The sequence below is a fragment of the Sylvia atricapilla genome, chromosome 6, assembly GCF_009819655.1.
Source record: "Sylvia atricapilla isolate bSylAtr1 chromosome 6, bSylAtr1.pri, whole genome shotgun sequence".
In the NCBI taxonomy this organism is placed as follows: Eukaryota; Metazoa; Chordata; class Aves; order Passeriformes; family Sylviidae; genus Sylvia; species Sylvia atricapilla.
In genome coordinates this window covers 27841090-27868004 of record NC_089145.1, presented here as the reverse complement: position 1 = coordinate 27868004, position 26915 = coordinate 27841090, and the positions used below count along the sequence as shown (strand labels likewise).

General features: G+C 45.7%; 3 protein-coding genes across 3 annotated transcripts in view; 1 reads left to right on the top strand and 2 right to left on the bottom strand.

Annotated features, from left to right (window-relative positions):
- Window positions 1-1492: 1492 nt before the first annotated feature.
- LOC136363095 (inositol 1,4,5-trisphosphate receptor-interacting protein-like 1) lies at window positions 1493-3212 on the bottom strand. Its single transcript, XM_066322184.1, is given in 2 exon segments — window positions 1493-2395; window positions 2397-3212. Coding segments are annotated over 2 exon segments (1719 nt in total).
- Window positions 3213-5908: 2696 nt separating this feature from the next.
- On the bottom strand, window positions 5909-7531 carry LOC136363094 (inositol 1,4,5-trisphosphate receptor-interacting protein-like 1). The gene has a single exon (XM_066322183.1). The coding sequence runs from the start codon at window positions 7529-7531 to the stop codon at window positions 5909-5911; it is 1623 nt and encodes a 540-aa protein (XP_066178280.1).
- A 13416-nt stretch (window positions 7532-20947) lies between these two features.
- Window positions 20948-26915, top strand: part of RGS6 (regulator of G protein signaling 6) — a 258978-nt gene continuing 253010 nt past the window's right edge. Inside the window, exon 1 of the mRNA XM_066321314.1 lies at window positions 20948-21088. The gene's annotated coding sequence lies outside the window, so the exon portion shown is untranslated. The remainder of the gene's footprint in view (window positions 21089-26915) is intronic.

The window sequence follows — 26915 nt, the reverse complement described above, 5'->3', positions numbered from 1 at the left end:
ATTTCTGTATTTTGCATTTCCTGCCTTTATTTACTCTGTATTTATCAGCTGTAGTTGATAGATGAACGGCGCCTTCTGAATTCGGCACAGGAATTCTGCAAGCGTAGCCCCAGCTCTGTGTTGAGGGATGTTGTTACAGTGTCTGGACTGTAACGAAAATCAAGGTGTAAGTTTTTCCAGCGCCGGAATTCAGACGTGTGCTATTTCTTTGCCCCATCAGCAGCAGACTTGGCAGCATGCCTGCAGACCCGATGCACATCTTCCCATTTCTTTTCAGAGAAATGCATCATTGCGTGATCCCTTTACGAAAGAAATCACTTACAGGACATAGGTGCCGCAGCTGTGGCAGGTGTAAGAATATGACGGTTGGTTGAAGAACTGAGCACTTCACACAGCAAGCACCAAAAGTGTTCAGGGGCTCTCCTTTTATCTGGGATTTCCCACGTTTGTTAAGGTGTCTGATAAACAGAAAGCAAAGGGCGAGGCTGCGCCACTCTCCTGTGAGTTCTCTCTGAGTTCCTGACGTGTTGTATTAGGGGTGTCAGGAATGGGAGTCCGTGTCTTCAGAGGCGTCAGATACCAGTTCCAATTAGTCGTGACAACACACAGGAGGCTTGGGGTTTTCCTAATTATTGATTTCTCTCTTTTTAGGCTGTGCTTGAGTGAGCAACTCTCCGCTGACATGAGAGGGGGATCGGCTTGGCAGATGCTGCCTGTGGTTCTACTCACCTTTCTACGGAGGCTGAGACTGGTGCTCTGCAGCGGAGGATCTTCATATCTCGCACTTTTATCATCGTGACAGGAATGTAGGACGTACTGCCTTGCTTCTGTCGTTCAGATGAGTGTATGCTCTAAGGGTTTGCTCTGTACTTCAGAAGAACAGTAGCTTTAGGCTGATATCTCTGTGTTCTGGTCTTGCCCGTGCTGTACTGTTTGTAGACAGAGCATGAAAAACTTCCCAGAGTGAGCGGCCACACTTGTCCAAGGAGCTGGATAAGGTGTCCATCTCCCCTGCCTGAGGAAGACAAGGAAGCTGTGCCAAGTAAACGTGGGCTTCTGTGCCTGGCGGACTTGGACAGGCCGTGCGATGGATAACTGTGGGCAGCGGGGAACGAGAAGCGCGCGCCTCTGGTTAGAAAAAGGCCTGTTACTCGAAGTCCCTCCTCCCAGCCAGTCACAAATTCACAGCTAGTGGAACTTGCAAGTAAATGCTCTCTAGGTCTAGTCAGGTTCAAGAAGAGCTTGCACACAGTCCAGATACCGGAATAGTCTGTTTTATTGGAACGGGAGCAAAGAAGGTTTGGGATTGCTGAACACGCTGCCTAGGGCGTCCTAATCCTTACAGTGAATACTCTAGCTAGGGGGTACTTAGTAACTACAGTAAACGTACTAACTACGGGGTCTTAACAAACACACTAACTAACGGGAGGTTAGTATATACAGGGGGTGTCAAGAGGCCCCAGAAGCACAGCCCTGTGCAGGAGGGTCTCTTTCAATGGCCGGGGCTCAGCAGCTGTTTGAGCCAGTGCAGCAGGTGAACGTAGTCCTGCACGGCCTCGGCGTGAGCGTCCGGACTGCTCGCCAGGTGCTGGAAGAGGTTGGGTGGTATGGCCAGCCGGAAGCCGGAGGGCAAGCTGATCTCCGCAGGAAACCTCGCGTTGCCTACGACGAAGTGGTGGAGTTGTTTTGTCTCCAGTGAGAAGTGGAGGTACGTGAGGATGTCCATGAGCCGCTGCCCAAAATCCTCCCTGCGCCACTGTGTCGGGGGTACGGTGTTCAGGACGTGCATCACCACGGTCTTCAAGGCATAGCTGGACAAGCCTACGCCCGTCAGGAAGCGTGCGAGGAGCTGCAGGCACTTGCAGTGACAGCTGTCCTGGGGGGCCTGCCTGGAAATGTGCCCGAAGAACTTTGCCTCTGCCACGGCGTAAGTCTCAAGCCACGTTGTGCTTGGGACGCCTGCTTCTGCAGGCTGGCTGCCCACGAAGATGTCCGAGTCTCCTCGCCGCACGCCAAAGATGATCTCGACAGCGAAGCTTTCGTTGTCTTTGCTTAGCTGGAATTTGCAGGAGCGGCTGGAGGGCTGCAACCTTAAACACCAGTGGCGGGATTCAGGCAACAGCAGCCAGGCTACTCTGACGAATCGATGGAACCAGTGGACGGTTTTCTCCACATCTAGATAGGCGCCAGTGCAGAGGGTGTGCAGGAGGCTGGGGTCCTGTCTCCTTCTCAGCTCCTCCTCGGGGTGGTGGAGGAAACATAGCATGTCCTCCCCCAGCTGCTCCCTTGCGCAGGTGCACAGCAGCTCCACACGGACACAGAAGTTCCTCTGGAGCATCCCTGCAGTGTCCAGGTGGAAGGCGTGTCCTGGAGGGGGACTCAGGGGCACAAGCACAGTGGTACACAAGGTCTTGTGCATGGGGACTCCAGCCTTCAAAGGCGCTGCCCACCCCGATGGCTTGTTGTGGCACTGGGTAGAAGCTGTTGGACAAGCCTTGCCCGAAGATGTGGGTGAGTTTGTCCATCAGGTCCATTATCGCCGAGCAGCCTTTGTCCAGGTCCAGAACAGGCAAGTGCAGGCGCTCCTCTAGGAGGCTTTCGAGCTTCCTGTTGGCACCGTGGTCCTTGTCTTCTTTGCTTGCCCCGTGCTTGTCTTCTTCATTTGCAGCAGCGTTGGCTTCCTCCCCCTTCTCATCAGGGTTGGCTTCCTCCCTTGCATCGCCGCAGCCTTCTTTGGCTTCATTTTCGGCATTGCTTTCTGCCTTTGCCTCATCACTGCTGCCCTCTTGGTTTCCACCCTTACTGTCCTCTTCCACACTGGCATCGTTGCTTTCTACTTCTTCGTTTGCAACGACGCTGCGTCCTTCTTCTGCTCCTTCTTCCTCCACCAGGTTGCTGCTGGACCTCTCCTTGTGGCCGCTGTCGTCTGGACGGCGTCTAATTTTCCCGAGTCCGATCCACAGCGCCAAGAGAAGGACGAGGATTGCAGCCAGAGCCCAGACCTGCCAGACGAGCAGGGCTCCCCAGGCCCCGCCCTTCTGCTCCAGCTCCTTCTGCTCCAGCTCCTGCAGCAGCTGAGTCATCTGCCGGTTCAGATACTCAGCCCGCTGCTGCATGCGCTCCCGTGTGGCCTCATCCAGCCCATCGCCGGCCTGCCGCGGGTAGCGGAGGAGGCCTTGCGCAAGCAAGAGGAGGAGCGTAACGGCAAACATGGCCTAAGGAGGTGAGCAGGGCTTGAGCGGGGATGGGAGGGAGGTAGCGATGGGGGAAGTGGGCACAGGAGCCCCAGGTATGGGAAGGAAGGCAGGAAAGAGGGGGCCAGGCAGCCGGCAGGCTGCGAGGCCTGTGCCGCTGGCCCAGCGGCAGCAGCGGCACCGCGGCCTGCCACAGGCACTCCGGCGAGGGCCTGGCCTCTGGGTGGCCGGTGAGAAGCGTCTCCCCGGGCACTCGCCTTTGTGCCGTGGGCCTCGTTCGGCCTTCAGCACAGCCTCCTGTCTGCGTGCGTGCTCGCCGCTCGCCGAGGCTGTACTGGGCCGGCGTTACCCGCTGCTCCTGTTGGTAGCTGTCCCCATTGTGACGGTGGCGCTGTGATGTCACAGGTGCCGCAGTGCGTCTCGGCCAGGCCGGCCCCGCCCTCCATCCCTGCCTCAGCTCTGGGAGTCATAATGGCCCCGGGCAAGTCATAATGGCGACCCGACACTTGCCAAGAGCAGAGCCACGGGTCATAATGGAGCCGCGGGGGTTCCCTTGACAAAACAGGCAGAAAGGCCCCCAACGGCCTTTTCGCTCTGAAACTGTGTGACATGACCCACGAATGCTTTCTTACTGGATATCTCCTGCTGTGAGATGGAACGGGTTGCCTTGCTGCTGACCTGTGTGCTTGCGGGGGTGCTCTTGGGACCTAAGTGACAGCCCTGGGTGTGTAGTGATGAATATGCTGGTGGTGGCATTGGGCCGTCTCCACGGCAGGATCTCGGGTCCTGCTGTGCCCCCACGAGGAGGACCTTGATTCCCTGGAGACATTTCCCAGCATTTACAGCATCAGAGAAGCCAGAGGCCACCGCAGCATCAATTCTGCTGCAAAATGCAGTTCTGCTGCAGCGCTCTCTGCCTGCCCCCAATTCCCAACAAAGTGATGCGCCGACACTCACAGACACGGTGTTGGTTCTAGCACAACATTCGTTGGCAATTTCGTTCTGAGAGAAGCACCCAGGGGGAGCAGCAGCAACTCCCTGAGGGCGTGGACTCTCTCGAATATGGAGGGCATTCAGTGTCCAGCTGGTCAGCAGAATCTTGAGTTCCAGGCTCCTTGCCATGGCCTCCTCAGGACTGTGGCGTACAAATGAGCGTTGCAGACAGAACACGGTAATTTGGTGTGGGAGAACAGGAACTCTGAATTTTGTGTTTATCAACCGTATTTCTGTATTTTGCATTTCCTGCCTTTATTTACTCTGTATTTATCAGCTGTAGTTGATAGATGAACGGCGCCTTCTGAATTCGGCACAGGAATTCTGCAAGCGTAGCCCCAGCTCTGTGTTGAGGGATGTTGTTACAGTGTCTGGACTGTAACGAAAATCAAGGTGTAAGTTTTTCCAGCGCCGGAATTCAGACGTGTGCTATTTCTTTGCCCCATCAGCAGCAGACTTGGCAGCATGCCTGCAGACCCGATGCACATCTTCCCATTTCTTTTCAGAGAAATGCATCATTGCGTGATCCCTTTACGAAAGAAATCACTTACAGGACATAGGTGCCGCAGCTGTGGCAGGTGTAAGAATATGACGGTTGGTTGAAGAACTGAGCACTTCACACAGCAAGCACCAAAAGTGTTCAGGGGCTCTCCTTTTATCTGGGATTTCCCACGTTTGTTAAGGTGTCTGATAAACAGAAAGCAAAGGGCGAGGCTGCGCCACTCTCCTGTGAGTTCTCTCTGAGTTCCTGACGTGTTGTATTAGGGGTGTCAGGAATGGGAGTCCGTGTCTTCAGAGGCGTCAGATACCAATTCCAATTAGTCGTGACAACACACAGGAGGCTTGGGGTTTTCCTAATTATTGATTTCTCTCTTTTTAGGCTGTGCTTGAGTGAGCAACTCTCCGCTGACATGAGAGGGGGATCGGCTTGGCAGATGCTGCCTGTGGTTCTACTCACCTTTCTACGGAGGCTGAGACTGGTGCTCTGCAGCGGAGGATCTTCATATCTCGCACTTTTATCATCGTGACAGGAATGTAGGACGTACTGCCTTGCTTCTGTCGTTCAGATGAGTGTATGCTCTAAGGGTTTGCTCTGTACTTCAGAAGAACAGTAGCTTTAGGCTGATATCTCTGTGTTCTGGTCTTGCCCGTGCTGTACTGTTTGTAGACAGAGCATGAAAAACTTCCCAGAGTGAGCGGCCACACTTGTCCAAGGAGCTGGATAAGGTGTCCATCTCCCCTGCCTGAGGAAGACAAGGAAGCTGTGCCAAGTAAACGTGGGCTTCTGTGCCTGGCGGACTTGGACAGGCCGTGCGATGGATAACTGTGGGCAGCGGGGAACGAGAAGCGCGCGCCTCTGGTTAGAAAAAGGCCTGTTACTCGAAGTCCCTCCTCCCAGCCAGTCACAAATTCACAGCTAGTGGAACTTGCAAGTAAATGCTCTCTAGGTCTAGTCAGGTTCAAGAAGAGCTTGCACACAGTCCAGATACCGGAATAGTCTGTTTTATTGGAACGGGAGCAAAGAAGGTTTGGGATTGCTGAACACGCTGCCTAGGGCGTCCTAATCCTTACAGTGAATACTCTAGCTAGGGGGTACTTAGTAACTACAGTAAACGTACTAACTACGGGGTCTTAACAAACACACTAACTAACGGGAGGTTAGTATATACAGGGGGTGTCAAGAGGCCCCAGAAGCACAGCCCTGTGCATGATGGTCTCTTTCAATGGCCGGGGCTCAGCAGCTGTTTGAGCCAGTGCAGCAGGTGAACGTAGTCCTGCACGGCCTCGGCGTGAGCGTCCGGACTGCTCGCCAGGTGCTGGAAGAGGTTGGGTGGTATGGCCAGCCGGAAGCCGGAGGGCAAGCTGATCTCCGCAGGAAACCTCGCGTTGCCTACGACGAAGTGGTGGAGTTGTTTTGTCTCCAGTGAGAAGTGGAGGTACGTGAGGATGTCCATGAGCCGCTGCCCAAAATCCTCCCTGCGCCACTGTGTCGGGGGTACGGTGTTCAGGACGTGCATCACCACGGTCTTCAAGGCATAGCTGGACAAGCCTACGCCCGTCAGGAAGCGTGCGAGGAGCTGCAGGCACTTGCAGTGACAGCTGTCCTGGGGGGCCTGCCTGGAAATGTGCCCGAAGAACTTTGCCTCTGCCACGGCGTAAGTCTCAAGCCACGTTGTGCTTGGGACGCCTGCTTCTGCAGGCTGGCTGCCCACGAAGATGTCCGAGTCTCCTCGCCGCACGCCAAAGATGATCTCGACAGCGAAGCTTTCGTTGTCTTTGCTTAGCTGGAATTTGCAGGAGCGGCTGGAGGGCTGCAACCTTAAACACCAGTGGCGGGATTCAGGCAACAGCAGCCAGGCTACTCTGACGAATCGATGGAACCAGTGGACGGTTTTCTCCACATCTAGATAGGCGCCAGTGCAGAGGGTGTGCAGGAGGCTGGGGTCCTGTCTCCTTCTCAGCTCCTCCTCGGGGTGGTGGAGGAAACATAGCATGTCCTCCCCCAGCTGCTCCCTTGCGCAGGTGCACAGCAGCTCCACACGGACACAGAAGTTCCTCTGGAGCATCCCTGCAGTGTCCAGGTGGAAGGCGTGTCCTGGAGGGGGACTCAGGGGCACAAGCACATGGTACACAAGGTCTTGTGCATGGGGACTCCAGCCTTCAAAGGCGCTGCCCACCCCGATGGCTTGTTGTGGCACTGGGTAGAAGCTGTTGGACAAGCCTTGCCCGAAGATGTGGGTGAGTTTGTCCATCAGGTCCATTATCGCCGAGCAGCCTTTGTCCAGGTCCAGAACAGGCAAGTGCAGGCGCTCCTCTAGGAGGCTTTCGAGCTTCCTGTTGGCACCGTGGTCCTTGTCTTCTTTGCTTGCCCCGTGCTTGTCTTCTTCATTTGCAGCAGCGTTGGCTTCCTCCCCCTTCTCATCAGGGTTGGCTTCCTCCCTTGCATCGCCGCAGCCTTCTTTGGCTTCATTTTCGGCATTGCTTTCTGCCTTTGCCTCATCACTGCTGCCCTCTTGGTTTCCACCCTTACTGTCCTCTTCCACACTGGCATCGTTGCTTTCTACTTCTTCGTTTGCAACGACGCTGCGTCCTTCTTCTGCTCCTTCTTCCTCCACCAGGTTGCTGCTGGACCTCTCCTTGTGGCCGCTGTCGTCTGGACGGCGTCTAATTTTCCCGAGTCCGATCCACAGCGCCAAGAGAAGGACGAGGATTGCAGCCAGAGCCCAGACCTGCCAGACGAGCAGGGCTCCCCAGGCCCCGCCCTTCTGCTCCAGCTCCTTCTGCTCCAGCTCCTGCAGCAGCTGAGTCATCTGCCGGTTCAGATACTCAGCCCGCTGCTGCATGCGCTCCCGTGTGGCCTCATCCAGCCCATCGCCGGCCTGCCGCGGGTAGCGGAGGAGGCCTTGCGCAAGCAAGAGGAGGAGCGTAACGGCAAACATGGCCTAAGGAGGTGAGCAGGGCTTGAGCGGGGATGGGAGGGAGGTAGCGATGGGGGAAGTGGGCACAGGAGCCCCAGGTATGGGAAGGAAGGCAGGAAAGAGGGGGCCAGGCAGCCGGCAGGCTGCGAGGCCTGTGCCGCTGGCCCAGCGGCAGCAGCGGCACCGCGGCCTGCCACAGGCACTCCGGCGAGGGCCTGGCCTCTGGGTGGCCGGTGAGAAGCGTCTCCCCGGGCACTCGCCTTTGTGCCGTGGGCCTCGTTCGGCCTTCAGCACAGCCTCCTGTCTGCGTGCGTGCTCGCCGCTCGCCGAGGCTGTACTGGGCCGGCGTTACCCGCTGCTCCTGTTGGTAGCTGTCCCCATTGTGACGGTGGCGCTGTGATGTCACAGGTGCCGCAGTGCGTCTCGGCCAGGCCGGCCCCGCCCTCCATCCCTGCCTCAGCTCTGGGAGTCATAATGGCCCCGGGCAAGTCATAATGGCGACCCGACACTTGCCAAGAGCAGAGCCACGGGTCATAATGGAGCCGCGGGGGTTCCCTTGACAAAACAGGCAGAAAGGCCCCCAACGGCCTTTTCGCTCTGAAACTGTGTGACATGACCCACGAATGCTTTATCATGTACACAAGGTCTTGTGTTGATGAACTGAGCACTTCACAGAGCAAGCAGCAAATGTGTTCAAGGGCTCTCCTTTTATCTGGGACTTCCCACGTTTGTTAAGGTGTCTGATAAACAGAAAGCAAAGGGCGAGGCTGCGCCACTCTCATGTGCGTTCTCTCTGAGTTCCTGGCATGTTCTATTAGGGGTGTCAGGAATGGGAGTCCCGGACTTTATCTAGATATGAAGGTCACAGGCCACCTTTTGTGAAGCGGATTGGGGTGGGAGGGCAGATGAACTGGGTAACCTTTGAGAATTGGGGGTGCATCATGACAATTTAGAATGAATGAATGCAGGAATGAAGAAATGAATGAATGAATGGAAGAAATTTTTGTGAAGTGTGACCCCTATTTAAAAAGCTTTAGTAACTATAGGACTGTTTGGTTTTTTAAAATAAAAGGCTGGAAATAATTTTATCAAACAGCATTGGATTTTATTGTCTAAAAAGTATAGAATGAGAATAACTATCTATTTGGAACTGAAAATCAGTGGTGGTCTTTTTTTCCCCCTGTGTGTTTTAATTGGGATAAATGGGAGCCTACAGTCAATGTCCCAGATGTGTGATCGCACAGGTTTAAGTAGGGGTGCTAATTTCCTGCAAAAGGGACATTTCAATTTTCTTCTTAGGTGTGAAATTTTGCAAAACAGAAGATGATGATAGCCTGCATACAGTAATATTTCCAAAATCTGTATTACCTGTTAAATCTAAGGCAGTCACACTGAAGGAAGAAGAGGTATTTACATGAATTAATAACACTTCTCAAAAGATTATTTTACTCTCCATTCTTTTTCACTAGGTCCTGATATTTTGCAGCAGTTGCTTTAGGAGTGCTCTCTGCGTAAAATTGTGTACTGGATTATAGGTGGTTTAAGACTACAGAATGTTCCCATGGCCTCTATATCCCCCCATGCTATTTTTCAGTGCCTGAGGCTGTTAAAAACCTTAATCTGGCTTGCACCAAAAATGCTTTCAGTGTGGAGATGCATCTAGATGCTATATTATTACCAGATAATTTCCAACTATTTGAAACTCACTTGAAAAAGGTGGCTGCTAAAATATTTCCAAATTTTTCTTCTTAAACTTCAATAGGTAAAACTTCAAGGTCTGAAAGGGAATATTTTTAAATGTTGGTCTTTTACAAGCTTTAGACACTACAGTGGTGAAAAAAACAACTTTAGGAGAAGCAGGTGAACACTAGTTAAATATATCCTTACAGTGAATTACATTTTAACCATGAACTGATGGCCTAAGGCAGAAAGTGAATGGGTCAGGAAGATGGAAACAGAAATTTTATTAGTATTTTTCTGTTGTGTTTTCATATCTCATGATTTTTGTGGTTATCAGTTTTACATTTTTGGAAGGTCCTTCTACAGCCCAGTGACTTTAACTAACAATGCTGTGTACAGACACTGAAAACTGTCATCTGCAGGGTCAGTCACAGAGAAAAATAGTTTAATATTACAGGCAAACTAAGCCTGCAGCCAATGCTGTGTGCAAAAGGTATCTCTGAAGATGGTCCTAATTTTTCCTAGTATAGTACTTCATGTTGTTGTATATGTCATGCATTAAACTGCTGGCCTCGTGACCTGATTTTAGTGGTGAGTGCAAAGCTAGGAAATCTTTGATTTCTTGAGATCTCCTATATGACATCTCCAAGTATGTTGCAATATTGGGATATTTTTGAATTTTCCTTCATAATTTTTACAATTTTCTTTAAAAAATATGTAAGAGAGGGGATGGGAGGGAGAGGATGTCTAAATGTCTAAAAAGAAGGTTCAGTCCCCCAAGAACTAAGTGTGCATGATTCATCCCGGTCTTTTTATACTTGGTATTGTCTCAGGTTTAGGAAACAATCCTGAAGGGTGATGGTTTGTGCAAAAATTCAATGAGAGTTCAGAGTGCTTTGCAGGCACAAGTCTCTGAGTTTCTTGTTCCATCATCAAATTTCTTCTCTCCCAGCTCCCACCCTTTAATAGCTGGTCTGAGCTGGTTGTCCAGACTCTCATCAAAAGAAGGAAGAGGTGGTGGTGTCAGCTGCAAAGGGCAACATATCCTGTCATCAAATGTGGATCTAAAATAGGTGAGTTACTTGTCCCCAGGTGACTATAGAGGAAGTCTGGGAAATTGTCATAGAGGAGGGCCTAACTCTATGCCCATCAGAAGTCATGAGGTGAATCTATCACTTTGTATAGGAGAGAAGTCCTACTAGCTGGGTCCGTGCACCATCCCCATCATATAACACAGGCCTTCAAGGTTGAGCTGGAGAATGAGTAATTTTTCCTTTGTTTGAAATTAATTTGTGATAATGTAAATTCCTGTGAAATTGACTGGAAGATTAACATACATAGCAAAGACCAAACAAGTGCCTCTGTTTTCAAAAGATGCATTGCCAGGGAAGACAGCATAGAACCAAGGCTGGGTTTCATGATGGAGCACAGGCTTTTAAACTGTAGATTAAAAATGAAAACTGCTGAAAGTAATTTAAAAAACATGTGGGCATGGGTTTATGCATGGTGTCTAGAGGGAGTAGGAAGAAGATAAATATGTAGATCGAAGGCAGAGGTAGACATTTGAGTTGCATCTAAATGAGCTAAAACCTAGTCACCTGTTTCAAATGCAGTCTTGGCTCCCTGTTCCAGCTGCAGTCATCTCCATTTGTTACCTTTGTTTTCCATTGGATCTGCCTTCAGATGTGTCTTCATTGAGAGCTTTCAGGGTTACAAATAAAAAACCAACCAACCAACCAACCAAACCATAAAGCATTAGATATAATAAAGAAAAGAAGCTTGGCTATGGCTGTCATTTTGTCATTTCAAGGTGACAAGTGACCTCCCAGCTAGGCAGTGTCTCCAAATGTCCAAATGTAGTTGCTAGACTTATGATTTGTGGTACTGTACTTGAACTATGCAGTTTACAAAGTCAATGTATCAGACATGCATAAGCAATAAAGATTTAGCCTGCTCAAGAGGTAGGGAAAAGAGAAATACTTCTGGTTTTTCCTGATCCTGCCAAAAACTGAATAGTTGAGTATCTAGGAGGAGAAATATTTTCTTTTATATTCTGAAAAGGTGAGGAGGGCCAGCTGATTATAACAGGGTGAATAGAGATTTTTTCTACCTTGTGTTGGTACATGAGCTGATCTGTGAGCCTTTTCTAAATATGTCTTACCTGTCATGAAGGGTATTATTCATTTGGACGTGCGATTTAAAGAAGCAAAACTTAGCAGAAGATCTCTAAGTCACTGCAGATACAGATATTTTACTCAAAGTGAGATGGCTCAATGGAATACTAAGGACTTTCTCCATCTTTCAATACTTACACTTTTCCATATGATAATTGCCATCAGCTGCTAAGTTAAATCTGAAGAAGGCTTTTGGGAGGGAGGGCAATGAGAGGCAGAGACAGGCAGTATCTAACAGATTTAGATACTGAGTTATTAGTACACTGATACTGTGAGATACTGAGTTATTAGTATTCTGTGAATACTAATGAAAGTGCACCTCAGGATATTTCCCACAATTACATAATTGACTGAAACATGAAATCTCTTTACCCCTACTCAATCTCCTTCAAAGCTGAAGTTCTGTTAATATTTTAATAAAAATTTCCTGAGCAAAAAATATATCTTAAAAAAAAAAAAAAAGAAAGACTAGGTTTTAAACAACTATTTTACAGAAGATAAATTGTGAACTTGTAAATATTTGTACTGAAAATATGTGTTGAGTTGCATTTGCAGACCATGTACAAGCAGCAGTTACAGATCATTGTCAAAATATAAGGATGAGTTCCATGAAGCTCCACAGAGGATTGCTGTAAGTCTCGTAGTACTCATTAAAGAGTTGGCTGATGACACAAAAAGAATAATTATTAAATTTGCAGGTAATTTCAAGCAGCAAGAGATGGCAAGTATTGTAGAAGAGATGATTAAAATAGAGTGGTCTTGATAAATTGCAGGTATGATCTGAAAAGTTGTGGGTAGGATTCAGGATGAATAAGAGCTACATTTAGACAGGAAAAAAGAAATTGCAGAAACACAAGACAGCAAGGAACTCCTCTCAAAGCAATTCTGTGGGAAAATACTTAGCAGAATTCCTAGAACACAAACTGAACAGAATGAAATAATGCTGGGCTAGTGCAAAACCAGAGGATGCTGCCCTGAGCTGTCTTTGCAGGGGCAGAGTGCTCTGCTCAGCACTGGTGAGGCATCAGCAAAAGTGGTGTTTACACTCATGGACACAACAAAAATGTGAACCAGCTGGAGGTGGTCCAGAGGAGGGCAATCAGAACAGTCAGGCATTGAAAAAACAAGCTGTAAGGAATGAAAAGTTATAGTGTCTAATCTGACACAGAAAAGCAGGTAAAAGATTTAAAAATATGAAATTCTGCTCCAAAGAGAACAGTGGTAATCTGCTTTCCACATTTATAATTGAGGACAAGAAATAAAGGGCTCCTGTTTTAACATGAGATTCATCTTCAACATTAGGATGAAACCTTGTATAGATAATATTTCACTAAATAGTAGAATAAATAGGGCATCTCCAGCACTGAACGTCTGTAAGAACTTGCAAATTTAGGTATAGTTGAGCCTACCCTGAGCAGTGAGACAGACTCAGTGATTTTTAGTCTCCTCCTAGGCTACAGATTTATAAGAAGCAGACCTCCACCTTCTACTGAATAATTTACATATTTAGCTGAAATTATCTGTATTATTCTGAATGTGCATCACTACAATCAGCTTCTGAGGAATTTAGTCTTCAGTCCCTAAGAATGTAAGCAGGAAAAAGTTAAAAATTTTGGAATTTGTAACTTGTCAAAATTTGGGCAGATTTTCACAGAATAGTATATCTTTATTACCAAGGCCCATGATTTTTAACAATAGCTTCAAAACATGGGCATCTTCAGTTATAAAAATATATTTAACATGGGCAAAAACCTTTTTTTCATCAAATCTCCTTGAAGCTGGTTAAACGGATTTTGTTGAAATATTAAAAATAAAAGAAAAAAGAAATTAAGAATCCAGAATTTTGCTGATCCATATCGTGAAACATTGTGGCCCAGGCCATTGTAGATGGAAGGTTCTCAACCATGCCTGCCACAGGTACTTACTTGAAAGAAGATTTGAAGATTCACTGTTTCATTATCATTTATAAGGGGGTTTGAGATTGTGGCACGATGTGTATTGCATCTTTTAAAGCTTTGTGGAGTTGCTAATGGCAATGCAGATTTAAAGCAGTTTCTTGGATAATTAAGGAAAAAAAATTAAACTCATGGGGTTTTTTTAAATAAGCCCTATGCCTGATTTTGAATTATGCATTTTGCAAGTGTTCTGTTCTCACATTCTAATTTAACACAGCAGACCAGTTTCAAATGTGTTTCAATTGAATTGGGCTGTATCAGTCTCTTTACGGTCATAGCTTAGGCTGAGCATTGAAGTAAGGACTGTATTTCAAGCAGAGAGCTGCTGGTGCAGTTGTTCTGGCTGGAGAGGGGGAAGTTGAGACCAGAACTGAGTCCTGGGATCCCTCTCATATTTCACACTGCTGAGATCTGCAAAACTGGCATCTGGATTCCTGGCTTTGTAGGGAAGGGAGATTGTGAAACCTAGGAAAGGATGACAGCACTCCAGTGAAACAAACCCTCTTATGGTCTTCTTGTGCCCAGCAGAGAGAAAGATTCTTGTCACAGCTATGAGCATCTGAGGTTATGCTCCAGCTTTGAATCTCCAAGTGTCTTTTTCCACTGTCCCTACTGTGAGCCCAGAAAAATCAGGTTTCCTATGCTAATATGTATTTTTGAGCCCTTCTCCCACCCACTTATTTAAGAGAATGCTGTACAGCCAACCCAGTCAGATCTCTTCCCTGTGCAGTACTTTCTCAGCAGTAGACAAGCTGGGAGGATAATTGAAAATTATTATCAATATAATAAAGAAATGTTAATTGTCACTTGCATTTGAAGGTGAGTTTAAGGACTTTTCTTATGCAAAATGTAGAAACATTTGACTGCTCAAGTTTAACATGTTAATAGGAAAAAAATAAAAAGAAACAAAATTAAGGAACTGAATATTCACCAAAAGCATGTCAAACGTTAAACTTCCCTGCCAAAACCAGAACATGCATTGTGATGTTTAGCTACATAAATTAGCCAAAGATGGAGAAGTGGTATCATCTGATTTAGATAAATCATCAACACCCTGCACATTTTTTGTAACTGTTAGAGAAAAGATTTTATATGTAAGAATATCTGTGCATATAAAGTGAACATAGATAGATAGATAGATACAGAAACACAGAGACATGCATTTCAATACTTGAACTGTGTTGGTGGGTACTATAAATCATCCAAGTACAGAAAAGAAACATGGTTCATGATGATGTTTGCAGTTTCTTCCATATGGTAAATGCTTTTTCCAAACCACAAGATGATATATTTTCTGCTGTGAAAAATGCATAGTTTAATAAGACACAGATAAATACTGGTGAGAGAGTGATATAGCATACAAAAAATATGATCAGGTCTATGAAAGGCACATATTGCATTTTTCTGTATTTAAGGGTTTTTTTAAACATATTTCATGCTTTCCTCCACACTTCAGGTTCCTCATTCTCACTGCGCAGCAGTTCCCATCACAGCTTATGTAATTAATCATCATAAAACATATTTCAAACAGGAAAAAAAAAAATCCAAAGGAAACTTCTGCAATATCACAGAAGAAAAAAGTCAAGAATGTTATGATGTACTCAAAGTACATACTACTTGTGCAGCTTTTCCAGACCAGCAGGTGAAGACCAGCTGGAGAAAATCTGAATTCTATGGAAATTCACACATTTCTGCCACTTAGTGCCATGAGTTTTCATAATATTTGACTACCTGACATAGCAGAAGTTGAGGCTCTACCACATTCAGGAAAGCTCTACAAGTTCAGACGGAGTGCAGACAGAAGGCTGTTCTTGACTAAAGGATGGAAAAGAATAAACATCGATAGATATAAAAACCTGATCTCCTGATGAACTAAAAGAAGGTGTGGAGAGATTTTAGCAATTTATGGATGTTATAGAATAATCTGAAATCCCCTCTACAGTCCTCTCTTTAACACAGGAAAGTACGAGGCTATGGTAATTTCCTCACTCAAGCCAGTGCTCTGATTTCTTCAGATGTGAGATTGCCAAGGCAGAAGAGAAAAGGATGCCTCTGCTATCTTGCTTGAGCAAGAACCTGAATACTGGAGGAATGGAGTCCCTCCTCTTTGGATTAGTTGTATTGCTCTTTGTCCATTTTGAGCTTCCATGTAAGACAAAGCAAAGCAAATCTTCTTACACAAATCTCTTTTCAACATTTTCAGCAAAGAGGGTCTTCCAGACTTTTCTAGGTGGATTTACAAAGACTGAGAATTTTACGTTCCCACAGTGTTACTTATTGATAAAAATGAACAGAAGAGCTGCTACTAATGCTCTTCTGTTGTCTTTAGCTTTATTTAAAAAAAAATTTCTCAATACTTCTGGTTATGTGATTTTCCTAGATGCGAGATGCAAGTTCTTCCATGCCTGAAATTCACCACCATGGCTTTTTCCCCTGATGGTCACAAGTCACCAAGAAGTTTGTGGTAAGTTACACAAAATTTAAAAGGCATTAGAGTTGGCACAAATTTCATGTTTGCAAAGGCAGCTGAAATCCCTTTGCACAAAGGGAGGAATTAAGTGAAGTTCAACAAGGCCAGTACATGCTGCCTCTGAATGGTTCCTATTATGTTGTCTTTGTTCTTTTGGCTTGCATGATCCTTGTAGGTGTAGAAGTATACATTGGGCTTGACACTGTTTAAGTCATGGCTCTGAAACTGCCAATATACATTACTTGCATTCTTCAGTCTGACATGTTCAATTTCTGTGAAACACATTAACATGGATCAATGGAAACCTCTGTGGGCTGGGATCCCCACAGGAAAATTCTCCCTGTAGACAAAGCACTCGCACTCATATAAACCTGGCAGATGTGGCATCATCTCCTACGCTGTGTTTCCTTCCTTAAAGGGTTTGCAGGAGGGACTCAGCCACAGCAAGGCTCCTCACACTTGACTCTCGAAGGATAAAATTTCCTGTGCATCTCTGAGATGGAGGTGAAAGGAGGAGACATCTTTTTGCAGACCTAGTGTGTTTTGGTGCTGCATGGCTGAAATATCATTTTTCTAATTGCTCCCTTTTTCTTCTGAATCCATATGAAACACGGCACACACAATAGAGATTCAGGAATCTTTAAAGCACCACTTCCATAAAGACAACCTAGGAATCACAGAGGGGTACCATGAAACAGTATCTGAAAGAACCGGATGCAGAGCACAGCGAAAAAGGGAGCAAGCATCACTTGACCTGCTGTTTATTGGTCACAATGACAGGATACACAATAACTTTTTTCTTCTGATAAGTGGAGTGAGGTAAGTAAAATTAATGGCATCCCACAACTTGTTCCTGATGAAAGCTAGCATGAGTCTATACTGCCTGTAAATGTCCAAATTTGCTAGTCAAGCCAGCCACCAATTTCATACACTTAATTGAATGTTTACAAAACAAAGGATCCTTCTGTAAAACGGCTGAGGAATTCAAGAGTGCCTCTGCAGTATAATACTCAAAAATGTACCATGAAATAAGCTGACATTTAAAAAAATCTATAATAGGTGCTATAAAAGATGTGCTAAAACCTCTTTAAAACTACAAAGAAACTGTAACATATCGACTGCCTGAAACAAAATGGGAGAGAAGAATTAATCCACCCGGCAAGGCCTTATTTAGTTTACTTTAACAAAATCTGTAAAGCCTATTGCTCTGCACTTCTAATGATGTAGGCTAAGACACAGGAGATAAGAAAAGCCAAGACATTGAAAGCTGTTGTAAAACTAGGTCACTGTTAAATTAAACATTTTATAAAAAATAGAACCTGCCTTGAACAACTCTGAAAACCTCTTTGCCTTTTTCATGTCTTCTGCCAGAGAGAGACACTTACTCCTCTTTATTGCCTTCATGAGAAAAAGCACTGCTTTAGTGACGTCTCAGCGTCCACCTCGAGCCAGCAGCTCCATCTTTTCTTGTAATTAAGAGCTGTTGAATATTTATGAAGTAAGTGCTACGGGGTAACACTTGCTCATTTGATCAACAACGCCGTTGGTTTGCAAACTGAAAGGAAAACACTGGCCCTACCTCAGAGCACTGCAACCACTGCAGCAGCAGCAGCTTCTGCTTTTCTGAGCTTTTCAAGCACCAGGAGAGGAGGATGCTACTGGCAGAAAGTTAGCGATATCTACTCCTCCTTTTTTCAGATGATCACAGGGGAACATGCTGTGCTGTGACTCTTCGCCATGTAAAGAAGCTGTTGGAATACCCTGGAGACTCCCACTGTTGAGCTGTGAGTAAGAGTGAGCACAGGCTCTGTGAGCATGTGTAACTCCAGTATCAGCCACGATATGCAGGTGTTCAAAGTTGTACATTTTGAAGCTCATAAAAGGACCTCTTTAAAGCAATGAGGATAGTGCAGCTTTGGGAGAGCATTACTAGGCATGGGGGAAGTTTCTACTGCTGCAGTCTTTAATAGAAGATATGATAATTTTATAAAATGTCTGGTTTTGTCATTGAAATCAGTCTCTGGGATAAAGAAAAGCTGACCAAATATTTTCAATAGGAAATGTTAGTGAAAATTAAAATCTGGCTCAGATTCTTCTGTTTTAATGACGTATCATGAAGGACAGGTGATGTTCCATACCTGGTGTGGACCACGTTGGTCTCTTCTGGCTTTTAGATCTCATCTCATCACATAACATAGAGGAAAAAGAACAGTAAAATTCTGTCCCTCCTGGCCGGAAAAATGCATGGCAGTCACTTCTCATGCATTCTTCTCCAGTGCTTACTGAGCATAGCAGTGTTTCAGATGCAAGGTCATTTTCTGCAAACATTGCTCGATGTGTGTAGTTCTACATCAACTTGAGATGTCCCACTGATCTAAACAGAACTGTTTCTGCATCTCTAATCATACTCATCAAGACTGCTGGTCTCTACCACTGGGAAAGAGGCTAGAGAAACTGAGAAACAATTGCTGTGATGAAGCAAGTCTGACTACATTGTTTTCAGCATAAGGATCATTGCAAATACAAAGCTGGCTTGGTTTAATTGGGTTTTAATTAGGTATAATTTATTTTAGTAGTTAATGCATGAAAGTAAAAAATGTTACTATGCCATTTTTCTAAATACCATTTATTACTTCATGGAACCAAAGAATCATTATTACTTGGGAGAAGCCACTAGGCAAAGATTCACTTAAGTATAGTATAAAATGGAGAAATAGGGCATGGAATATTATCCAAACCTGAAATACCATTTAAATTGTATTTATTTATCATTTGCCTTTTCTTTTATTTGTACTTTTTGGTTACAATTTCTTTTGCTGAGCGTGATGAAAATAAGCATGGAGGTCACTTGTGCTTTAATGTTTCCATTCAGCTTCCTTTCTCAACATCATGTGATGCTGTAGTATGGTAATACTCAGGCTGTATATACTTCCAGGAAACATACTGGTAATTTCTTTGAATTGTTATGTTAATACATGCATGAAATATTTCCTATTTATCTTGTACTTTGAAAACAGCATTTCTTTAGAACTTACATTTTAGTCTGAGTTAATCTAAAATATTCAAGCACTTAGATTTGTTGGCTACTGCATGCACACTTCTTTGAGAGAGCTGTGATAACAAAGACTGTTAGGAGTAGTCTTGAAACAGTTTTTCCTGAACAGATCTGATATAAGACACTGAAATATTTCATTGTTGATATTCCATGTAGTCATACTCCAGCATAACTCAATATAATTCGTGATTTAAAATGCTTTGCTGAGAAAATACCTAAAAAAAGAAATTTTTATTTCATAGGTTGCCATTATTTCTTTCCTCCCTTTGCCAGACAATTTTGTGTGGCAAATAATATATAACATGCTTGGGTTAATCCAAAGGGAATGAAACTTAGTTTAAGTTCAAACTTGATATAAAGGGAAATATTTTTTGATTGATTTTATTTCAAAAAAGTATCCCAAAAATATGCTGTGATGTTTGAGAGGTGCATTCTCTTTGAAAAAAACAATCAGGGAAGGTCTACCAAGATCAAAATATTTTAACCTGCCACAGATGTTTTTAAATGCTCACAGCTGAAATCTGAACCAAATCAATTGAATCAACACCATGTAAAATGTAGTTAGTGTCAATGAGCTCATGTGAGCCGTAACTGCAGAATTTTGCCACTAAGATGCAATTTTGAGTGTGAAATAAACGTATAGTCTGTGTTGATGAAGGACCTTTTTGAAAAAGCATATGCAGACTCAGTGAGATAGAAACTGGTATTTGCAAGACTAAGGAAGGAGCAGCCAGTAACAGTAAAGATGGACATATGGATCCAGTAAAAATGGAAGTGATGCACAGTTAAACCAGATATATTTTTTTCTTATTAATTTAATATTTGAATTACTGTGGCAGTTTAATGTACCAGACATCACCAGAAATTGTGCTGGGCAGACTACAGCCACAAAATAACAGGACATCCCTGCACATGATAGATAGCTTCTGGTGTCAGTCAGCAGGCTTATGAAATATGAACCTGGTTTTGGTAAGATCCAGGATGTTAGGAAATGGAGGGAACAGAGACACCACACAAGGACTTTTAAGGCAGGCTGCTCAGGTTGGTAAAGGAGCCTTTCCTCTGTGCAGCTGACAGCCTCATTGTGAAGAGGTTCAACAGCAATAATGAGTCTGATGTGTGGGAACCAAACCTTGGAAATTCACTAACATTGGCAGAGAGATGGGCAGAAAGGGCATGGCTGCCTCCTGTCAATGGTCAGCCCTAGTGCATCCCAGCACAGGGCTCTCAGACTTGAGGGTCAGTTTGGGTCAAAGGTGAGCTTAACTTGCCTTCTGGAGAAAAAGGAATACAAATCTCATCCAGTAGTGAAATCGGTGGATAATACCCTTAAGAAGTATGCAAGCTACTTTGCCCACAAAGTTAATGCATGGAAACTCATCCTAGCCAACAGGAGTGTCTTTTGCCCATGGGACAGGTCCGTGTAAAAGAGCTGGGTCTCCAAGCTGTTTTGCTGGAGTTGTGGTGCCTGTTAATATCGATGATACTGTGCAGAGCCCAGGTTTTAGTTAGGGAATCCTGGCTGTTGGAGGAGAGTGACCAGGAGATGAGGCTTTCCCGGTTTCAGATGGCGGACTTCTGCCAAACACTTTAACTCTGCGACTCAACACATAAACAAGATTGCAAGACAGATAAAAGGCTTGCCTTCGGCTCCGTGCCTTTCTTCGGGGCTGCGCCGAGCGCCCCAGCAGCGGCCAGGGTGGTGGGACGCGGGGGCTGAAGTTCCCCCGCGTCACCGCCAAAGGGCAGCCGGCTCGGCACCCGGGGAAAGCGGCGCCGGGGCCGGGCGGGGGCGGCGCGCCGGGGCTGCCCGCAGCGGGCGCTGCGGCGGCGGGGCCGAGGCTGGGGCCGCCCCCGGCCGCCCGGCGCGGGCTCGGCGGGGGGTCGGGGGGCGGCAGCGAGGGGCCGTGCCGGGCGGGGCGCGGTGTGCCCGCGGCGCGCTGGTCGCGACGGATTCGCCCCTGCCGCCGTCTCCGCCGCGGCCTGAGGGGCGCTGGGGAGAACGGGAGGTTTTTGAGAGAGGCGCACAGAGGAACCCCGGGCTGACCGCGGGCCCCGCCCGCAGGCTCACGCCATGCTGCGGGCGCTTTCCCGTCTCTGAGGAGAGGCTAAGGGGCGGCGGGGGACGGCGGCGGCGCGATTGCTAAGGTAATGGGAGAGGGCTGCTCTCCTCGCCGTCTTTTTCCTGCTTATCCGCATCTGTGTGACGAGCGGTTGTCACTCGGCTGTGCCCCGGCAGCGGAATCCCGGTGCCGGTCCCGCCGCGGAGAGCGGAGCCCTGAGCCCCCGGGTGGGAGTTCGCTCCCCGTCGGCAGTAGCGGACAGGTGCAAGGCGTGTGTTGTGCGTGTGTTCCGTGTGCGTGTCTGTGGTGCCCGGCCAGGGGGAGGCCGTGCTCTGCTCGGGCCGTGCGGACCCCCGACAGCAGCGCGGCTGCGGCTCGCCCTCCCGCGGAGTCCCGAGGAAGGGGGCCTGGCCTCGGGTCCCGGCGCGGGAGGTGCCGGGGCGCTGTCCGGGCGGTGCGGGTGCCCACGCCCTGCGGGGCGCGGCTCGGCGGACGCGGTGTTCCGGCAGGTGCTCGGGCGGCGCACGGGGAGCCGGAGCTCGGTGGGGACACCGGGCAAGTTGTGGTGCGGAGACAGCAGGTCTTTTCGGGGAAGGGCGGAGGGGGGGGCAGGCGTTGGGGTAGAGCTTGAAGGGGGAGCTGATACCCTGTGGGAAAACTTGGAAACTGTTTCGCTTCGGTAGCGTATTGCAATAATACGCTTCCATCCGCCGACGAAGTGAGTTTGCATGAAGGCAGATTGGTGTGTGAGAGTAAAGCTGCCAGGCACTCTCCTCCCAGAATCTTAATCTCCTGTGACACTGAAAGCATCTTCTTACTCACTGGATGTGATGGCATAAGTATAGGAGTGTGTTGTAGGGCCAGTAAGAAGCTTCAAATGTTTTTTTTTTTTTTCCTCGGGAAGATGCTGTTTTTTGTATAAATAACAGCACGCTGCCGTTTGGACGCTGCAGACATAGTAGGAGCCAGGGCTGCCACGCCGAGGAGCTGACTACGCCTGTGGCTCTGAGCTTGGCGTCCCGTCTGCCCCGGCGCTGCCCTCGCTGGGACGGCCTGGGTAAGTCGGGGCTTCCTTCAGCTGACCTGTAAGGGATTTGGCAGAACTGTATCCCGGTTGTAACCTGTGTGCTACGTGATGCCTCCCTGAAATGAAAGATATGCGTAATTTGCTCTTGACTGAATTTTATGTGCCGACAGCCAGTGTGTAGGGACTGGAAAGCAGGAAAATCTGTCTTTGGTCAGTGAAGTCATACGGTAGAACTCACCTTTGTGTTGGCATGTTGCAGCAGATATTGGTGGTTTCCCACCCCCAAAAAAGCTACTATTTCCTCTGTGTTTCTGGAGGAAGTGCTTTATGAGCTGTTAGTATGGGATTTTTGAGTAGAAATATATTTGATATTGTAAGTTTCCTTTTTTTGTTTCTAAATTTTTTGTTATGTCGGATTTATTCTAATCTTGCAGATCAGAAGAATTAGGGATTGTTTACTGTGGAGTTATGATCTATAATACTTTGTCACCAGCTGATTTGAAACACTTTCACTATACTTCCTTATAAATCTGCTTTAAAAAGAGGTCAGATGTTGAAGAGGAGTTATTGACTGAGGGGCATATTGTTACAAGCACAGAATAATAGTGTTCATTGCTTGAATGTGTGTGTGAAAGGCTGAAGAAACTGTTTAGACTCATCCAATATTGACTTTATTTTTATATGAGCTCCTTTTTCTAATGACCTGACTGATAGAACAATTGATGACAAACACTCCAATTTCCTTCCTAACTGGCTAGAAGTGTGATGGATTAGATAGCCCTTCATTTTCCCATTCTCAACTGTATTAGAGGGAAAACCGGTGATTTGCTGCACATCTTATACTGAGGTTTATGGTGATAAAAGATTGCTGTTCACCTGATTTTTCTGGCTTTTTTCCTTGCTACCCTTCCCTTTTAAGAAAAGTTGCGGTAGGTTGTTGCAATAGAGCAATTGTCAATGCTGCTTACCTTAGGTTCTCTCTGGCAGTTCCTGTGCTGCAGGTAGTACAGATACCTGTTTTAATCAATGATGCCTCTGAATAAGTGGAAAAGGTGTGTCCTCTTAAAGCAGCAGTTACCTCCTTGCCAACCACTTACAGGGTGTTTCAGTGTCTAGCATGTAAGTCTGGTGAGCACACTGGTACAGCAGAGGTGAGCAGAGCACTTTCATTTGTGGCAGTAACTCTGCATTTTCTTAATGCTTCTGAGGTAGCTGAGGAAAGCTGAATGTATGGACAGGAAATGCTAGGCTTTGTTGTCGTCCATTCGAGCAGGCAAGAAGGGGGAGAAAAGGAGAGGGCAGTCCTGTCCCAGCAGACTGCAGCAAACTAACAGATGGCAAGGAAAGGAAGAAGCTAATATATGTGGAGTAGCAGGAAGAGAAAATAGCTGCAGTGTGTCATTTTAACATGGTATGTTGGGATGCTGTTAGTCTATGGTAAAACTTTGGGATCTTGCAGTGCCATGGCTCAGGCTTCCTGACCGAAATACAGGGGTGTTGTGGGTGATGATTTTTTTCTTTCCTTGATAATGATAAGAGTCTTCAGCTTTTCAGTAGCAAAGGATAATTAGTGCGGGGGCTTTGGCTGGGTATCACTTTGATATCTAAATCAAACGCTCCAGTTGTACAGTGGCAGCAGAACAAGGGTGAACTGCTCTTCCCATGCCCAATGTTACAAGAGTACACTTTTGTCCTTATGATAGGTTATTGCATTGTTGGTGCTCATTACGTAGAGTTTCAGTTTCTGGAAGCACACCTTGGCTCTCTAGAGGGGAGATCATAGGAACAAACAGGTCCATTTCACTGAGCAGCCCTAGGCTGTTTCAGGTAACAAATACTGCACTTATTGTCAGAACTGAAGTGCTTCTGTTTCCTCCTGGGACTCTTCTCAACAACTTCATGGCTGCATTATTATCTATGTCAATTCACACCATGGCATTGTAATTACGAAGAAAACCTGTGTAGTGTAAGAAAATGATGATGATTTGGTAGGGTGTTTCTTCACATTGGACTTTGAACTGCTGTCCCCAGTGTGGTGTAAGATAGCACTCTGCCTTGGGAAGCATCAAGCAGCATGGTGGCCCTGTGCTATTACTGAAGATGTAATAGTACATTTAACCCTGTTCACTTGCAGTTTGGTCTGCAAGAGACAAGCTGACCAGAGCTGTACTGCCAAGCAAATATTAGAAATTCTCTATGGCTGTAGGTGGTGATTGTTTTTTCGGAAACATCGGGTCAGTCGCTTTGTTCCTGTGGAGTTACACATCTGACTTCTTCAGGCTACAAAATTTCCTCTTTGCATCTTTGAGCACTTACATATAGTTGTACATGTCTTCATATTCTGAATTGAATTATTATACTCCTACATCTCTAAATCTATTATTTTCCTTCAATTTCTGCCTCCATTCTTCATCTTTTAACTTTTTATCTGGTGACTGTGAGAGTAAAGCTTGCATTTTGGTGGTGGTGTATTTATGGAGGTTTAGAGGTGGCTAGAGTAGTTTGAAAAAATTGGTGTATCTTTATATCTTTGAAAAGATAATAATTGATGTTTCATGGAGAGTTCTAAACTGATTGCAATTTTCCCTCAATAATGTAGTGGCTTTTGTGGTTTATAAAGGATGATATTAATGTTAGTGTATCCACAGTGTTTTCTTAATCTATAGAAATTTTACCATGAAAAGGAGTTTCCATGATTAATTCAGTTAGTGTTTCCAGCATATTGTGGTGACTGAGGAATGAGCTAATTTCTGTTGTCGTGCTCTATCTATGAAGAGGAGCTAATTTGTGTTTTTCTTGTTGGTTGTCAAGCTCTGTAAAGACTGTGGAGTCAAGAGAGACTGCTGCTACCCACTTATGTTGCATCAGATCTCATACTATTTTTTAACATCTCTGCAGCGGGTGGCACCGAATGTGGAGAGAAGGAAGGAGAAGAAGACTAAAATTTCAGTGAGCAATAAGGTTCTGACACTGAAATCCCAGGAGCTCTGCATTGTCATGCTGGAAACAGCTGTGTATTCCTAGACTCAGCAGCGCAGGTACTGCCCATGGTGGTGGGCACCATGAGGCAGTGAGGAGGAATTACTGCTGCACTTTTGCAGGAATCTTCAGTTTGTGTTCATCAGTGTAAGAGCAATCTGGCATGTATTAGCTCAATTAAACAAACTGTCTTTACAGGAGTATTCTAGTATAACATTAGCAGGAGTCAAATATATTAGTATTTATAGTGTATGTAGCCTATATTGTGAAGTTCAGGTTAAATGAACCTCAGCAGTGGGATTTGTAGGCTTTGCTGAACTATGTGGATGTGTGGTGTGTGGACTTGGAGCTAGCTAATTCAGAAGTGGCTTAAGTGCTTTTACATTGCAATTACCGAAGCGATTTGTGTGTAATTTGCATCTGAAAAGGCAGTGTGCTCTCATGATAAACAGCAGAGCAGTGAAATCACAGTATATTGCATCATGTCCTTGAAGTAGGTGGGATGCAACCAGTTGTGTTCATTTGCTCCAAGGATATTTCATGGTGCCATATCTTCAAGGACACCCATGCTTTTGGGTAGCAAATTTCCCATTTTATTTGATTGCAGGGTACTTGCAATTTTCCATCTTCTTTGAGAATGAACAACTGGCAAGAACTCTCAGCACTTTGGGGCATTTTAAATGAGATTATTCAGTCACTGATCAATGTGGGGCTGGATTGGTTCTATCAACTTGCGTAAGATTGCTTGCAGGGAGCTTCATTTCAGCAAGATCTATTGGGAACAGAGAGTTTAAGGTGGAGTAAATCTAAATTTGGAATCTAACAAGCACTGAGGCCTATGTTTTGTTTGTTTAGTTGTAGTTTTTTTTAAATTTTAATATTTTCTTGTCAATCTTTATTAGAGCATCCATTATTTTGTGCATCTTATCATTCAGTTTTATTTCAATCAATTTTCTTCAGCTGTTTTCAGCTTACTGGATACAATGTAAAATACAAAGTGCAGCCCATGCCCCAGAAGTAGCTTACTGTAGTTGCAATTAGTTTTTTTCTGTGGTGCATAAAGGCAAGGCACTTTCAGAGACAGTATATTTGATGGACCAGCTTCAAAGAACAGGATGCTCTTAGCACACCTTAACTGATCCAGTAGAAGATTTATATTGGAGAATGGATAAGAAGTCTACCCTCAAGCTCTGTATTATCAGTACAGTTGCCTATTTTCCACAGGGAATGATTCTGGCCAATAAGTTGGCACTGTTGCAAAACAACAAAATACAGCTTCAGCTTTGTAACTGCTGCTCCTTACAGGCCAATAGTGCTGAATAATTACTGCCGTAGTTTGAGATCACCAATTCACATGAAGTTCAAAGTTGAGCTATAGCTATCTCTTTGCACTTCTAAATTTATATAGCACTGACACTTGCTTTAGTTAAATATTCAGCATATACTTGCTATCACATTCTTTGTAGCTATCCTTGGTAACAGCATGTTGGCTCAGAGCCTTTCCAAGAGGCCTTGTGCTCACAGCAGTATTATGTTATTGGAAAGGAGATTGATTACCAGTGAACACTGCACTTTTTTTTCTGAATTCTTTGGAAGAGGGGTAGATGTATTTGAGGCAGTTTCTTACTGGTATAACATCATTCTGGTCCATTAAAAGTAAATTTAGTATGCAAGTGTCCATTTTAACAATTGATTTCATTGAGCAAAAAAATTGCTCGGTTAACCAGCAATTCATATGTCAGTATTCACTACCTCCATCTCTGTTCCATTTTTTTTCTGGTTATCTTGGGAAGTCAGGACCTAGTCAAAGTTAGTGGCCTAAAATTACTTAATATTGACTTCCACCGCTATGTTTCCTGGATATAGCATCCAGACCCAGCAGCATTTTCAGCATTCTAGAATATCT